Genomic DNA, 15,803 nt, shown 5'->3' with positions numbered 1-15,803 from the left:
CAGGGCTACCGGACCCCTGTGGGGGCTGCAAGGGACCTCTCGGTCCCAAAATGCACGTGACATGCATGGCGTTTCGTCCGCAGTTAGCAACTTCCCACACTGTACCTGTTGATGAGCAAGAAGACAAAATAACAATAACAAAAAAGCAGCTTTGTCTTTCTGGTCCTAACCTGGGAATTCGGTTCAGTGGAAATCCTTTGCTTCCCAACCAAATTCAGACCCAAACTGGGCTCCTCTGCATGTGGATGAGGGGCAACGGGCACAGACTGAAGCATGGGAGGTTCCATCTCAATATGAGGAAAAACTTCTTTCCTTTGAGGGTGCCAGAGCACTGGAACAGGCTGCCCAGAGAGGTTGTGGAGTCTCCTTCTCTGGAGACATTCAAAACCCACCTGGACACATTCCTGTGTGATCTGTTCTAGGTGACCCTGCTTTAGCAGGTGGGTTGGACTAAATGATCTCCAGAGGTCCCTTTCAACCCCAGCCACTCTGTGATGCTGTGAGATCCCAGAGGAGGTGGGTACAAAGGGGCAGCCATGGCACCCCCATGTCCCCACCCCCTGCCACGGGGCACAGGGCAGGAGGGGTGACCCCCAGCCACCTGCACACATCAGTGGTCATGTCCTGCCACCGCTGAGCTTTGGGTGGCTGTGAGGATAGATTGTTCATATTTTTGTTGCCCCAGGCAGTTATTTTGCTTTGCTGGGGATGTGTACAGAGCTATTAGGTTTCAGCTGAGGAATAACTGGTTTTGGGGAGCAAGGGGCCTAGCTGGCCCCTACATGGGTCTGTGTGGTTTGGGGGGCATGAAAAACAAAGCAACCATGCATTTTGTAGTGTCGCTATGGCAGAAATGGCTCTCAAAGGGGTTTGGTTACACCTGTATCGGAGTGCACTTTTCTTTCACAAGGCCCGTTTCACCCCTGCAGGCAGCCTGGAGAGGGACTTGTTCAGATTTACTCTTTTTTTGGCTAACAGCTCTGCCCAAGTGACCATGGAGCTGCGCCTTTGAGGTTGGTCTTCTTTGCCTTCTTGAAAAAACAGTGACAGAATTTCCCAAAAAGGGAGGTAGGCACCCTCTGAGAACAGATTTCCCAATATTTATTTTAATTTAAATGTAGAGTGTTATTATACTCTCTGGCCTTGCCACCATTCCTCTGAGGCCAGACCCTCAATTAAGCGCTGCGGTGCAAACCTCCCCGGGTTTGGCAGTGGCACGGGGTGCTATGTTTGTGCACCAAATCTGTCGGCATTGAAATCTGGGGGTTTTCTGGAGCACGCCGGCAGGCTGGCGTCACAGGGCGGTGACTGGCTTGGGGGGGGGCAAAAATAGACTTTATATCCCAGCGGGGCAGCAGCAGGAGGAAATCTGTGCCGGCTGACTCCACGGATAGCCACCAGCACCACAGCGGGTAAGCTTGCTGCTGCTGTTCCCAGACAGGTTGTGCATTGCTGTCTGCATTTTGCATGGTTTCGGGTGTGGGGTGCTTGGCTTGCTGATGGGGTTGGATGCTGCTTTTAGCCCTTTCCTGGGTCTGTGGCTTTGTTAAACACTCAGGCTTCAGACAGCAGGGATGTGCATCCAGAGCCTGGCTGCACAGCCAGGGAAACTCGCTTGTGGACAGTTGTTTTCCTTGAGTTAAGGAAAGATGGAGAAACCTCAAGTAAAGATAAGTATAAGGACAACTCACCTCAAACCTCAGCATAGCTGATAGCAGATTTAGCCAGAGGGAAGGGTAAGAAAAAGGAAGGTCAATGGGCCTGGCTGAGGCCAGGGGCTGCCAGGAGTATCGCCCAGAGGAGGGAGGCTGGGGCACTGCGGGAAAGGTCTGGTGCGCCCCTTGCTGGGGCAGGGACAGAGTGGGGCGGGCCAGGTTTTGGTGCTTAGGAGGTGCAGCTCGAACCTGTGGAGAGCCAAGCCTCCCCCAGATATGCCTATGGGGGGTCCCCTTGCATTGTTGCCTTGTTACTGCTGGTTTTGTCAATGCCAGACTGCAGAAGCTGATTGTATTCATTTATTTGTTTGCTTATTTATTTTTCCTCGATGTGGTGTAATTCCTGGGGGCACTGTTCTCTGGGCAGAGCCTGAGCAGGTTGCAGAGGTGTGGGGAGATGACTACAGTGGAATGGTCGCATCTTGGGCAGGGTTTGGTTTTCCCCATTTGCTTGCAGGCAATGGGGAAGCAGGAGCAAGTTGTCCTGCTCGGGGAAAGCAATTTGTCTGCTACCAGGTGAAACTTATTTTTCTGGTATTTTGTGTCTTCTTGCAAAACCAAGATGTATTCATGGAAACTGAGGCAAATCTGTCTAAAAAAAGAAGGACTTGGGTCTCCAGAGGGGTTGGGTGACCCCATCGAGAGGTGGCTGGAGGCCAGCCACTCTTCTCCCTGTTCGCCTGTGCAGACACAAACACATGTACGGTTTGGGGTAGTGACGGCGCTTTCGAACTGAAAAGCCAGCCCTCGGTGTGTTTTGCCATTCCTAGAAAAAGCAGCCATGAGGACTGCCCTGGTCTTCGTCTGCCTGGTGGGGATGGCATGCGCCTTCTCGGTGAGTTGCAGGGTGGATTGGGGGGACCCCCATCCCCTCACCAGGCTTTTGAGGGGTGTGCACCAACCCCACCTTTCCCCCAGGTCAAGAGCTGGCTGCGGCGAGCCAAGTCGGATGACTCGGAAGAAAATGCGGTAGGGTACCACCCCGTGCGCATCCCTCCCCACATGGCACTGGCTTTGAGGGGGGGACGTTTCGATTACTTCTGTAACCAGGCCCTCAAACTGATGGGATTTGCCCCTTTTTCCCATAGGTGTTCAAGAACAGGCACCGGTATTACCTATACAGATACGCCTACCTGCATCCCCCGCAGCGACGGTACCAGGTGGGTGCTTCGGAGGGGTCACTGATGCTTTCACCACCTGCCAAACATGGATATATCAGCCCAAATGGGACAGGGGGCATGGTCTGCACCCAGCTGCCACTGGCCTGCAGGGCTGGGCTGAGACTGTCACATTCGGGACACTGATGGTGACCCACCAGCCCGGCTACAGCTTGGTTTTCCCTCTCCTCAGAACAGCGACTCATCGGAGGAAGAGGGGGATGGTTCGGAGGAGGAGGATGCAGGGGTGAGTACTCCTGTGGCCCTTCTCCCAGCAAACCAGAAAAAAAAACAAATACGGGAATTCGGGAACTCTCTTTGGTTTTGTAGTCTCTGCTCATCAGCACTTGTGGCTGCTGACCGCCCACAGCCTTGTGCTCTGGATGCAACTGGATTTTCTACCCTTGGTTTTATTTTATTATTTTTTGTATTTTTTTTTCCCCTTTTTGTTCTGTTGTTAAAGAAGATGGGCGGAGGACACACCAAACCACCCTGAGACAAACTTTCCAGGTTTCCATTTTTGGTGGCTCAGAAAGGAGCAGGACGGGCCAAAGTGCAGAAGCAGGGAGACCAAGGCAAAAGGCCTTGTAAAGATTCCTCTTACCTTCCCCTCTCAGGGTGTTTGACCCCGCAGAGCTGATAAAATTGCTGTGGAAAATATAGTTATGGTCCACACATGTGCATGTGGAGTGACACAAACTCACGCTATATTGGGAAATGCACGTTTGTACCAGCCCAGCCCAGTTACACTCTGCTCCTGTCTGCTGGGTCAATATGAGGTTGGGCTCTGCTGCATTTGCCAGAGTCACCCAGGTCCAAAATTTAGCGCCGGGGATTACAAAGGTCTCTTGTGCCTCAGTGGCCTGCAAACACTCGAAAATAATCCAATGGTCTCAGGCACACAGGTGCTTTGAGACTGGGATCCTGCATGCTTGGAAACCTGTGTTGTCAGGCCTATTGTCTTAAAACTCCTTTTAGAGGCCCACCTGGGGCTGGGTTACAGCGTGCCAGTCCAGGCACCTCCCTGCAATTTGCTCCTTGCTCCAATACTACTGTGATCACTGGGGATGATAGTGACTTGTGGGATGAGACAGCCAAGGGGGGAGTTTCATTCCCAAGGAAGACATCAGGTGATGTGCAGGAATGCAGTAGCTGTTTGTAGCTGCTGGATGAGGGGGAGAATCGTTCCCATCAGCATGGCCAGCTGCATAGTGCAATTTTGGGGAGGAAAACAGCCTGGGTTTTCACTGGCTTCACATGCACCAGTATTTTAAGCATCTGAGTTGGTCCAAAATGCCAGGGCACGTGAGCAGTGGGGATTGCCCGAGGCAGAGGTGGCAGTGACCCTGTGTGTCCCCACCACAGCGGGTGACAAGGTGCTGCTCCTCTTCCCAGGCTGCCCCACTGATTGCTCCGGGTTCTGCTTGTATTTGGGTTAAATTAATTTTCTTTTTTAGCAGCACGGACTGTCATGCATACCAATGAAAGATTGCTGCATAGTTTCTGGGGCTGCATAGTTTCTGGGGCCAAGTGGTGCTGATGGCTTATTTCTGGTGGGGTTTGGGTTCGCACTTGGCTTTGAGCTGCCACACTGTCACCAGCTATCTATACCCAGTGTGTAGCGGGTCTGCATGTAGTGCCCCTGTGGCTTTCTCTCTTTATGGGAAATGGGGAAAAAACTTCAAAAGCAAACCTTTAAATGCTTTGTAAAGCTGTGCTCCCACTGCTGACCCCTGCCCCTTCCTACCCCTGTCCCTGCAGGAGCCGTCCCATGCTGGCACTGAGGTAGCTGGTAACCCTGCCGGAGCAGCCCCTGGGGACAGCCAAGGCGGGCTGGGAGGGGACATCACATCCCCCCAGCAGGTGCAGTTTGGGGGGCTGGAGGGGAGCACTCGTGGAGGGGGGAGAATTCACTGCATGCCTGCTTGTACCTGTGGGTTGCCTTGCAGCCCATTTCTGTTTGGAGGTTTGCTGTACAAGATGTCAAGCTCTGGGTGGTAACCTGGTTGGGGGTTTGGAAGGGGCATCCCACAAAGGCAGCCTTGCCATGTGAGCCACAGGGGGATGCTCAGCTGTGCTCAGCTGGCCCTTGCTACGCAGCACCCAAAATCTGCAACCTCCTGACATGCGCCTGATGCTGCGTTATTTCCTCCCACCAGGGCAAGGGCTGCCAAGGGCCCCAGAATGGGGGCAGGAACGGTGCTGTCGGCAAGGGGGGGGACTCCGAAAATGAAGACAGTGATGAAAATGAGGAGGAAGAGGAGGAGGAGGAAGAAGTAGCCGAGAACGAGAACAGCATCAATGGCACGAGCACCAACACCACCGAGGGGGCAGATGGACCTCATAACAATGGTACTGCAGTGGCTGAGGAGGAGGAGGAAGAAGAGGAGGAAGAAGAAGAGGAAGAGGAGGAGGAGGAGGAGGGGGAGGAAACCGAAGCCACCACTGTTGCCAGCACCACCGTTGAAGAGGGGCTGTCCCAGGCCACCACCGTGGGAGACCAGGCACCCACAGATGCCACCACAGCTGGGGAGCAGTGGGAGTATGAGGTGACAGTTGGAGGCCATGGCCGTGGGGATGAGGGTGCCACCGATGGCAGCTATGGGGAGCAGGATGAGTACACCCGGGGGGACAGCTACCGGGCCTACGAGGACGAGTACGGCTACTACAAGGGGCATGGCTACGACATTTATGGCCAGGATTACTACTACAACCAGTGAGCGGGCGGGGGGGCAGCCCCAGTGCTGCCCCCCACCTGCCCCATCCCACTCAGGAACGTGCACCTCGAGGCTCGCTGGAGGGGACACCGGGCAGCTCGCAGCATGCACTGGCTCTGTCCCAGGCTGCTTTTTTGTAACTCGCAAAGCGAAATTGAAATAAAGCAACTGAACTGAGCTCTGTTCGTAAGGAAGGGTTTGCTGCTGAATTTGCTGGGGTCAGCAGGTGAAGCGTGGTGCTCGGTGGGCTGAGGGGCTGCAGGTGCTTGTGCTCCTTGGACTGGGTTTAATCTTTTTATTCCAGCAGAGATGCACACAAAAGGAGGGAGGAACAAAAAGGCTAATGAGGAAAGCCTCTGTAGAGTCCCATCTGAAAAATGGAAGGGCATTTTTGGGGTCATTGCTGTGGAATTCAACTAGAGAAAAGGCAGCTGAAGGGAGACCTTATCACTCTCTACAACTGCCTGAAAGGAGATTGTAGCATGGAGGGTGTTGGTCTCTTCTCCAGGTATTATAGCAAGTGATAGGACAAGAGGAAATGCCTTCAAGTTGTGCCAGGGGAGGCTTACATTGGAGATTAGAAAAAAATTCTTTACAGAAAGGGTTGTCAGGCAATTGAACAGGCTGCCCAGGGAAGTGGTGGAGTCACCATCCCTGGAGGTGTATAAAAGATGTGTAGATGAGGTTCTTAGGGACATGGTTTAGTGCTAGAGTTAGGTTAACAGTTGGACTTAATGGTCTTGAAGGTCTTTTCCAAGCAAAATGATTCTATGGTTCTATGCATTACTCTCACATCTTATGCAAATTCAGTAGTGTCGATGTGAATTTGCCCCGTGTGGTGAATGATAATTTCACCATGTCTTCCACTCCTTGGTAGCATGCCTCCTGTGGCCTGACCACCCACCAGGCAATATTAATAAAGGTGAAGACACTAATTTCTCTTTCCATGCATCACCAGCTGTAGGTGCACACCCCTGTAATGAGAGCTTTGTTTCTGCATCCCTGCGCTGTGCATGTGGGTCAGTCACCTCAGATGTGTGTTTCGGACACAGGCCAAAATAGTCTGTGTCTCTCCCTGCCCACTCATCCCCAGGGCAAGGTAGAGCTGTTGTGGTGACAGCAAGGCATTCACTTACCTCCTGCATCAGGGATGGGGATGACCAGCTTGTGGTCCACAGAGCATCACCTCCCTGTGGGAGTGTGGCCTTGGTCAGGTGTGGATCAGCGCCAGGGATGGGGAAGGACTGAATCCTGACAGGTTTCACGCAGGTGCCCCCATTTAGGAAAAGCTGTGGCTCTTCTGCACCATGCTGGCTGCTCTCACAGCTTACTGCCCTGGAGCTCCTGGAAGAGAAACTTGTGTTCAGCTCCTGAGGTAGGTCTGACTGCAAAATGGGTTTCTGTTCTTGCAGCAGCGAGTTGCTGGCTGCTGTACAAAGCCTCCTCCACATGCCCAAGTCAGGCTGCAGCTGGTGGGGGATGCTGCCTGCAGGGTGGGCACTCCTGGGGCCAGATCCCTCCGGTGACACTGTGCAACCCTGCACCTGTTCACAGCCAGTGAGGGAGACACGAGAATCCAAAGACGTCAGGGAACTGGCAAGGACAAAGTGCCCTGGTGCTGCTAAGGGTTGCATCCTGCTCCCACGGGGTGCCCAGCCTGGCCCCACGTGCGTCAGCCCCCCCCCAGTCCCAGGCACCCAGCCAAAGCTCTGTCTCCATGGGCCAAGGCATGGTGGCCACTCCGGTACACATGGGGCAGCATCCAACCACAGCTCCCCAGCCAGGGAAAAGGGTGAGTTTCCTCCTGGCTCCAAGGTTCGCTCCCAGCTGAGAGCTGGATGCTGATGGTTTAAGCATGTCTGGTGTTAATGCAATGGTTGTGCCCTCTCCCAGGGTTCGGGTTGCGGCGGGGTGGTGGGTGGGATGGGAGCTGCTGTCACTGTCACCACAAGGGAGCAGTTGAGCCAGGATGGCCGCAGCAGGGGGAACCCCCCTTGGTGTACATGTAAGAGACCAGCAATACCACCAAAACCAGAGGAGAGCTCCTACATTGTGTACATCTTTGTGACACCCTCCCACGGCAAAAGTGGATTCAAAGGGACCTGTGCCAGCAGTGCCTGGAAAAATAGACTTTTTTTTTTTTTTTCATTTTTACTGCTCTTCTAGTTTGCATTTTCACCAGGCTTAGGACAGGGGAGTTGAGGTTGAAACCCAAAAAGCAAGTGTTGGGGGCTACACCGTGTCAGCGGCTAGTGGCTTGGCCAGTGTTGCCAGTTGTGGCATCTGGGCTCAGTAGATCACCTTTCCCTTTCTGCAGCCCTGCCAGCTTTCCTGTGTTGGTCACGGCGAACACCCCGCAACCTGCAGCATCCCCCACCCCCCTTATCAGTAGCCAGGCTGGACGTGCAGCGTGCTAAGATCTACGCTAATCATCGAGCAATTTCGCCTTCAGAACAGATATTTATAAACCATGCTTTCTGTTTATCCAGCCAGGTGGAACATTTGATAGCTGTCTTCCACCACAAACACATTTTTAGCTGGAAATTACTCCCCCTGGTTATCTGCGGGTGCTGTCAGCCCTGACAAATGTCGCTGGGCAGGAGCTGATTGGCTCTGCGTGCCTGGGGGCCAACTTTAAATTTCAGCAAAGTGGGCACAGCCTCCACGGTCTGCCGCTGGGATCTGCCTCCGACAGCGAAAGGTAATCTTCTTACCTCGGTTGCCTGTCCTGTCTCTCCCCAGCCCTTCCTGAGCAGAGCATTTCCCACTTTTTCTCTGGGCAAGCCATGGTGGGGACAGGGAGATGGCCGAAGCCTTGGCCATACGTGTCTCTCTGTCATGCTTTCTTGATCTGACCTTACTTTGTACTGCTGAGCCTCCTGCATGAATTCCCCTCCCGTGTTTTCTGTAGCAATGCTTGCATGGCTGAAAATACTCTCTAGGCTCGACTTGCCAGCCCCAGCCAGGGCCAACAGGTGTAACAACTATAGAATAATAGAATTATAGAATCGTAGACTAGTTTGAGTTGGAAGGAACCTTCAAAGCTCATCTAGTCCAACCCCCTGCAATGAGCAGGGACATCTTCGACCAGATCAGGTTGTTCAGAGCCCCATCCAGCCTGGCCTGGGATGTCTCCAGGGATGGGGCATCCACCACCTCTCTGGGCAACCTGAGCCAGTGTTTTACCACCCTCAGTGTAAAATTTATTCCTGTGTCTAGCCTAAGAAACCAACAGCCTATTGGTCCCCACAATGTTAGCAGGAATGCTTTGTCAGTGCTAGCGAGGGTAAAGCTTGTGTACCAGGGAAAACAAGGAAAGAGAAAATCCTCAGAAACTTCTCGCTTTCCTGGTAATTTCAGACAAGAATTATTAATTGACAGAGCTGTTGAAAACACCATGCAAGTTTCTTACTTCAGACTTACAAATGTGTGTTTCAGCCGATAGTGGTTTATTGCAAATAACCACGCAAGCCACTTTGAAGGAGTGAGTTTAGCAGCTTTAATGCCCGGTGTCGGGAGTGCCAGGCTCTGTGCTGCTGTGGCTGTCCATGCCCTTGCCTCACCACCATGCGCACAAGGCAAGAGCATCGCCTTCGCTGCGAGGGGTGCAGAGAGGCAGAGCCATGCCAAGGGGTGCTGCAAAGCCCCGGGAAAGCCAGGGTGACTGGATAACCCTGCCACCATGGAGGCTTTGGGATGGCAGGAGCTTTTTGGTTGCTGCTTGACCAGGAGTGTGGGCGATGGCAAGTCCTGGGAAGACAAGCTCTGGTGATGATGCTCTGTTTTGTGCCCCCCAGGAGCTGCGCAAGATGCAAACAGCCCTCCTGTGCCTGTGCCTGCTCAGCATGGCCATCTCAACACCCGTGAGTATGGCTCTCCCCAGCGTGCTGCCAAAAGTTCGCTACCTGGTGTGCCCCGGCACGCTTTCAGTAGCAGGAAAATGAGTTGTACTTGTATATAGCACCTGGGATTTGTTGTGGGGTTTTTTGGTTTGTTTTTTTTTTTTTTTGAGGCACAGAGGTGAACCCATCAGGAAAAACATATTAGCACTGACTTCCCTGAGCACATCCCTAAAATTTAGCAGTCTGGGCATTGCACAAGGACTGGCTTGGGTTGCTGCGACTGTTCCCCTTGTTTTCTGTGGATTTAGGATCTACCCAGAGCTTTTGGCCTGGGAACAGCCTGAGTGGAGCCATGGGAAGGGGAAGATACTCGTCTTACCCATGTGGGTAGGTGTTGGAGGGGCATTTGCAGTCATGTTCCAGCTCTCCCAATGTGAAATTCAGACAGATATAAATAAAACAAAGGGTAAACTAAGATAAATTTAATAGCAGCCTCCTTTGTCCTGCATAACTGTTGCCCAACATATTAAATACACAGCTAGAGTGAAAATATGTTCTTAGCGAAGGCTTGCTTTTCCGACTGAGCAACAGGGAGGGAAAACACGTCTTTTCTGGGGGCTGGGTCCTGCTGTGTGTCCGTTAGCCATCCAGGTAAGCTTGCACAACTGGGCCTGTCACAGGGCAGCACAGGGCTGGGGAGGCAATAAATCAGTGCAGATTTGCTTTTCAGATAGGGGTGCAGAAAAGTGATAGTTAATACTCTCACATAACCGGGGCTGTAACCCAGCCCATGACATTGTTCACAAACAATAGAATCACCTGGGAACATTAAATAGGCTGAGTTGCCTTTCTGCCTGTTTCAGGTGGGTTTAGGGCGCTTCAGGGGCTGATTTTGCTGGCACCAGAGTGGCAGGCAGGGAAATGACCCAAATGACTTGGTGGAGTTCATGGGATGCTCACACCCCTGGGTCCCCCATCCCCAAGGGATGTATTGGCTAATAGATCCCAAAAGATGTGAGGATAATCAGGGGAAGCCAGAAGCTTGCAAGCAAGTGAAGAAATCTGGCTATGAGGGCTCAGGCATCACTGCAAATGCTGGGAATTTCTCCCATTTAACCAGCTCCAGGCTCCCAGCACAGTTAAATCTGTAAGTTGGAGTGTTGTGGCACAAGCAGTGGTGCAATGTATTGAAACTGCTCTACAATAAAAACACTCTGCAGCAGAATCTGGGGAAAAGGTATTTGCAAACTGACGATACTCTATTGAAAGTAACATACAAACAAAAGCATGCTGTAGCAAAATTTGCCATATTTTTCAGACCCTGAAAATGGGTTTCTGACCTTTCCTACTATTGCAAGCTTTAAGATGGCACCCCAGATGGTACCTGGCAATTTATTAGCTCACCGACACAGTTTTCCCACCCTTCCCTGGATGACAGGCAGCTGGCAGCAGGCATTGGCAGCTGCCTGAACGCTGGGGCAGTGTTTGATGCTTCAGTTCTCGCTTGTGTTTTGCTGCCCACAGGTGCCGCCGCCACCGCTGCCTGGGAGAGCTGGTGGGAACTGCTTGGGACAGCACCGGGTACGTTTTGAGGGTGCCCTGCACCGGCACACGGGGAGGAAGCACCACTTTCGGAGGGCAGAGCTGCAGGAAAAGACACCAGTGGTCTCCTCGCCTCTGGGGTCCAGTGTTTGGTGGGGACATGGGAGAGAAATGTCTGAGCAGCCCCTTATGAATGGCAGGGGAGGGGAAAAGTGTGATGTGCTCAGGTGAGGTGAGGGCTTCCTCCTCCAAGCCCCTTCCCAGCTCCACGACACAAATGCTTCATGTACCCACAGGTGAGGTTGTAAAAGTCCCAGGCCCAGCTGCTACAAGGTTTTTTCAAGGCGTATTGGCATCAAATGCACCGGGAGCAAAATTCAGATGAGTAGCGTGGAAGAAAATGCCTGTTTTTCCCTGTTGCAAGCCAGCTGCTGTCCTTCCAGTGCTTCAGCTGCTGTAGGTCACATCACTCATATCCAATAGGACCATCAACCAGGTCGTTTATTCAAGCCATAGGCTGCCTCGCAGAAAAACAAAACAAAACAAAACAAACAACCTCACAGTTCCTGAAAGCAAACAAAGACAGAAAACGCCCTGGGGACTCCGGTGCCATGGGTGCCAGTGGGTGCTGGCAGGACCCTGCTGTGGCACTGGGCCCAGCAGGGGTATCTTGTCCCACCACTTTTAATAAAGAAAAATGTGGGTTTCAGGGTTTTTTTTTTCTCCCCCTCACAGATACTGCTGAAAGGCTGCAATGCCAACCATGGCTTCTACGTTTTCGAATATGTCTACTCCTTTTTGACGCGGAAGAACCAGACGCATATAGAGGTGAGGAGGTGGTTGGGCAGGACCCCACACATCTGGTGGGCATTGGGGTGGCCCTGACCTCTCCCTTGTGTGTGCCACGCAGAAGGAAGAGGCCAACAGCCAGAGCACCGGCCCCGTACGCCAGCTGGGTGAGGACGATGCCAGGCAGGGGCCGACAGAGGATGGGGCAGCCCCGGAGCAAGGTAGTGATGGTGGCACTGAGGTGATGGAGAATGAGACTGGCTTCAAGACTGAAAACCACAGCATCACAAGTGTTGGCGGGGATGCCCCTGGTCCTCGCCCGGGCACCAGCACACGGGCACGCAGTGGTGTTGGCATCGTGGGTCCCACCCCAGCCAGCTCAGAGGGCAGCGGTGACCTGGATTTGGTGGTTGAAGTTGATGGTGGTGTTTCCATCCTCCCCCATGGTGGACACCCTGGCGGGGCAGTGGTGGGGAACAGGTCGGGTATCAGGAGCGGGGATGGCGATGACGGTGCCCCGATTTGGGTCCCCATAGAGGGGCCTATGACAGCTGGGAGGGAGAAGGCCCTCACCACTGGAGGGGCTGGGGATGAGGGCAGTGGTGAGGCCACCATCCCTGGCCGAGGGGAGGAGGATGCTGTGCAGGGCGCAGGGACAGGAGGTGCTGCTCTTTCCTCTGTCACTGAGAAGACGGAGGATTTTCAAGTTGACGCCAAAGGTGTGGATGAATATGCTTACATTCCTGAGTCTGGCAGCGTCACCATCACCCAGGGAAAGGTGGGCAGCACCAGCATCACCCAGATCTCTCCGAATGCAGACGACGAGATCAACATCTTCATTGGGAAGGCCAACATCCGTGTGGGGGAACGAGAAACCCCCCTGGCCAGTGCCACTGTTGGTAGTGAGGATGACAGCATCCTCACCATGGGGACCAGAAGCCCCACACCCAGGTTGGATGTTGCCACTGCACGTGATGGTGATGATGATGACAATACCCCTGCTCGCAGGCAGCCTGAAGGACCAGCCACTACAGCCACCCCAAGCCATGGGGACAGAGTGACCAGCAGCCCTGCAGACAGCCGTCCCACAGGAAATGATGAGGATGGTGCCACCACTACTGGTGATGGGGAAGGACCGGTGGCCCCCAGCGCCTGGAGGGTTTCTGGTGGTCATGTTACTGTCCCCATGGGGGCTGGTGGCCGTGGGTATGATGACAAGGAGGTGAGGGGTGAGGGGCAGAGGTCCAGGGGGAGGCTGGGCCACCTGGCTGTCACCACCCCCCATCAGGAGGGTGACAAGGAGGCTGCTGCTGCTGACCCAGCCAAGAGGGCCAGCATCCGCCTGGGGACCACTGTGGCCTCCCCTGGGACAAGCGAGGGAGACTGCACCACCACCCTGGGGACAACCAGTGGCCACGAGGGAGGTGGGAGCACCGTGGCAGGGAGAGGTGGGAGTGGGGAAGCAGGGCTGGCCACCCCCCGGCCCCTCGAGGAGAGCCAACCTGGTGCAGGGGCAAAGGTCCAGCCAGGGGGAATGGGGCTGAAAAAGCCCTCCAGGGTGGACAAAGCACTGTCCCCACTCCGGAAAGCTGGCGGCCAGGCATCGAGCAAGACCCAGGCGAGGGCTGGCAGCCGTGGCAGTGATGCTGGGGGGAAGCTGCACACCGCTGAAGTGGGCGGCAGCCCCCCTCTGCAGGTAGGGCGACCTGGGGGCAGCGTGGTGGTGGGTGAGGGCCGGGAGCAGGACCGAGGTGATGAGGCTGGGATGAAAGCAGCGGGCGAAGGGCAGGAGTGGGGCCGAGGTGGTGAGTCTGGAGTGAAAGCAGCGGGCGAGGGACGGGAGCGGGGCCGAGGTGGTGAGGCTGGGGTGACAGCAGTGGGCGAGGGGCAGGAGCAGGACCAAGGTGGTGAGGCTGGAGTGAAAGCAGCAGGCAAGGGGCAGGAGCGGGGCCGAGGTGGTGAGGCTGGAGTGAAAGCAGCAGGCAAGGGGCAGGAGCGAGGTCGAGGTGGTGAGGCTGGAGTGAAAGCAGCAGGCGAGGGACAGGAGCGGGGCCAAGGTGGTGAGGCTGGAGTGAAAGCAGCAGGCAAGGGGCAGGAGCAGGACCGAGGTGGTGAGGCTGGAGTGAAAGCAGCGGGCAAGGGGCAGGAGCGGGGCCGAGGTGGTGAGGCTGGGGTGAAAGCAGCAGGCGAGGGGCAGGAGCGGGGCCGAGGTGGCGAGGCCAGTGTGATGGCAGCAGGGGCTGGGGGCAGTCGCCTTCCCGGGCACCATGGCCGGAGGCCGGGGGCTGCAGCACCAGGGGCGTTTACGGCATTGGGCCGCAGCAGACAGGTGGACCAGGTGAGACGTGCCGACGAGCTCCATGTCCGGGAACGGGCCTTTTACACCCTTGGTGGGGCAGGGGGTGGCCCCCATGGCCCCTACACGGGCCTTGGGAGTGCCGACAGCAGCCAGTCCTCTGAGGGGGAGCAGGGCAGTGACAGCCGACAGGTGGGACGTCGGCCCTCGGGGTTGGGGGCCCCGGGTTACCACCACAGCCGCTGGAGCCGGGGAACCCTCTGAGGAGCTGCTGGTGTCTGGTCCAGCAGAGGAGCCGGTGGGTCCCACATGTTGTCCCCCACCAGCGTCCCTGCTGCAGGTGCTACTTGTGCCTGGGCACCCCACAGATTGCTGGGGGTCTCATGGTGGCTCGCAACCCAGGAGCCAAAAATCACCATTTCATGCAATCCTGCTGTTAATTTTGAGGGGGGGCTGCATCTGGCGCTGGTCCAGCGGTGCATAGGTTTGCTGTAGATAAGGCGTGCTCGGCAGCCATGGAACAGCAGTCACGCTATGCGGCATTGGGTAGTGGTGGTCATGCACTGATGTGAAGCGAGTAAATAAAGGGTGAGGAAAAAGCCTCTGTCCTCGCAGTTTCACTTCCAGCCTAACAGAGAAATAAAGGCATTTCTGTACTTAAGGCTGTGATGACTCTGGTGTTTGCAGCGGGGTTCAGGTGGTTGCTTTGCTGTGAGCAGCATGCTGCAGGGGGGCTGGTCCTGTGTACAGGGAAGGTTTCCCCAGCACACCCCTCACCCCTTGGCCCCACACATCCCTCCCTTGGGGTATCAAACCCCACTGGCTCCTTCGCAGGGCCACCAGCCTTTCCAGGCAGTTTGTCCTGCTGGGGAACCCCACAGAGCATGTCCCCTCGCGGGAGTAGGGAAATCCCCACTGCATCCCCCGGCACACTGACTGGGCACCCAGCCACCCTTCCAGCAGCACCCTAATCCCTGGCTGTGCTGCCGCCATTCCCACCGCTGGTCTCCGCACGTGAGCCGGGCTGGGTTTCGACATGCTGGAGCCGTGCTGCCGATGGTGCCCAAGCTTAATCACTGTTTATACAATTGCAGGTTGCTTTTTTCTGCCTGAGAAGCTGCTAAAATGGGAGTGCTCGGCAGTGTGCCAGAGCAAACGGTGCAGTGGGAGCAGTGTCAAGCCCCGCAGGGAGAGGTGACAACTTTGGCACGTGCAGGAGGGGACACCTCACTGGCACTGTGCCCATGCAGGGAAAAGGGTGGAAGCAGCGAGGATGGCAGCGATGTACCTGCAGCGCACCTGCTCTCTCTACAGCCACATGTGGGGAAGGGGCAGGTCCCATTTCAGGCCAAACACTGGTTTCTTAGGGACTGTGCATGGGTGATTGACTCTGGGACCATCAGAGCAAGGATAACACTGTGCAGCTCACTGGTGCTATCAGTAGCACCAACTGTTGGGGTTCTGCCTTACTAGAGCTTGTGCACTCCAGTAGAAAGGGCTAAAAATTACATGTGTCCTCTGCAACCCACATCAGGGCATCAGGCCCCAGTGCCCCCAGGGGATCCATGCCAGGCAGCCTGGTGCTGGTGCTGTGGGGACATGGATGTTCAAGTAGCTTCCTGAGCACGGGGCAGCATCCATGAGCACCCCCCAAAGGCTCAGGGACCTCCTATGCCAGCCCACCTGGCTCACAGTGAAAGGAGCTGCAAGGCTGCCCACAGCCTGGGCTCAGCAATTTGCCACAG

General features: G+C 55.1%; 2 protein-coding genes across 4 annotated transcripts; both read left to right on the top strand.

Moving 5' to 3' along the window:
- The first annotated feature begins 1,322 nt into the window (after window positions 1-1,322).
- Window positions 1,323-5,766, top strand: IBSP (integrin binding sialoprotein). 3 transcript variants are annotated; one of them, XM_082050541.1, is made up of 7 exons: window positions 1,323-1,412; window positions 2,486-2,550; window positions 2,634-2,684; window positions 2,804-2,875; window positions 3,066-3,119; window positions 4,634-4,735; window positions 5,032-5,766. In XM_082050541.1, the coding sequence occupies exons 2-7, from the start codon at window positions 2,497-2,499 to the stop codon at window positions 5,590-5,592; spliced, it is 894 nt and encodes a 297-aa protein (XP_081906667.1). In that variant the 5' UTR covers window positions 1,323-1,412; window positions 2,486-2,496; the 3' UTR covers window positions 5,593-5,766. The 3 variants fall into 3 exon arrangements, with proteins under 3 accessions (XP_081906667.1, XP_081906669.1, XP_081906668.1); XM_082050543.1 differs by having other exon boundaries at window positions 1,331-1,412; window positions 2,404-2,550; XM_082050542.1 differs by having other exon boundaries at window positions 1,364-1,441.
- Window positions 5,767-8,237: 2,471 nt separating this feature from the next.
- On the top strand, window positions 8,238-14,719 carry LOC309438983 (ovocleidin-116-like). The gene is made up of 6 exons (XM_082051030.1): window positions 8,238-8,290; window positions 9,387-9,452; window positions 10,956-11,012; window positions 11,709-11,801; window positions 11,884-13,717; window positions 13,973-14,719. The coding sequence occupies exons 2-6, from the start codon at window positions 9,399-9,401 to the stop codon at window positions 14,320-14,322; spliced, it is 2,388 nt and encodes a 795-aa protein (XP_081907156.1). The 5' UTR covers window positions 8,238-8,290; window positions 9,387-9,398; the 3' UTR covers window positions 14,323-14,719.
- Window positions 14,720-15,803: the final 1,084 nt, after the last annotated feature.

This window comes from Streptopelia decaocto (genome assembly GCF_964273445.1).
Source record: "Streptopelia decaocto genome assembly, chromosome: 4".
In the NCBI taxonomy this organism is placed as follows: domain Eukaryota; kingdom Metazoa; phylum Chordata; class Aves; order Columbiformes; family Columbidae; genus Streptopelia; species Streptopelia decaocto.
The sequence above is the reverse complement of the archived record's forward strand: the minus strand, read 5'-3'. Positions and strand labels throughout refer to the sequence as shown.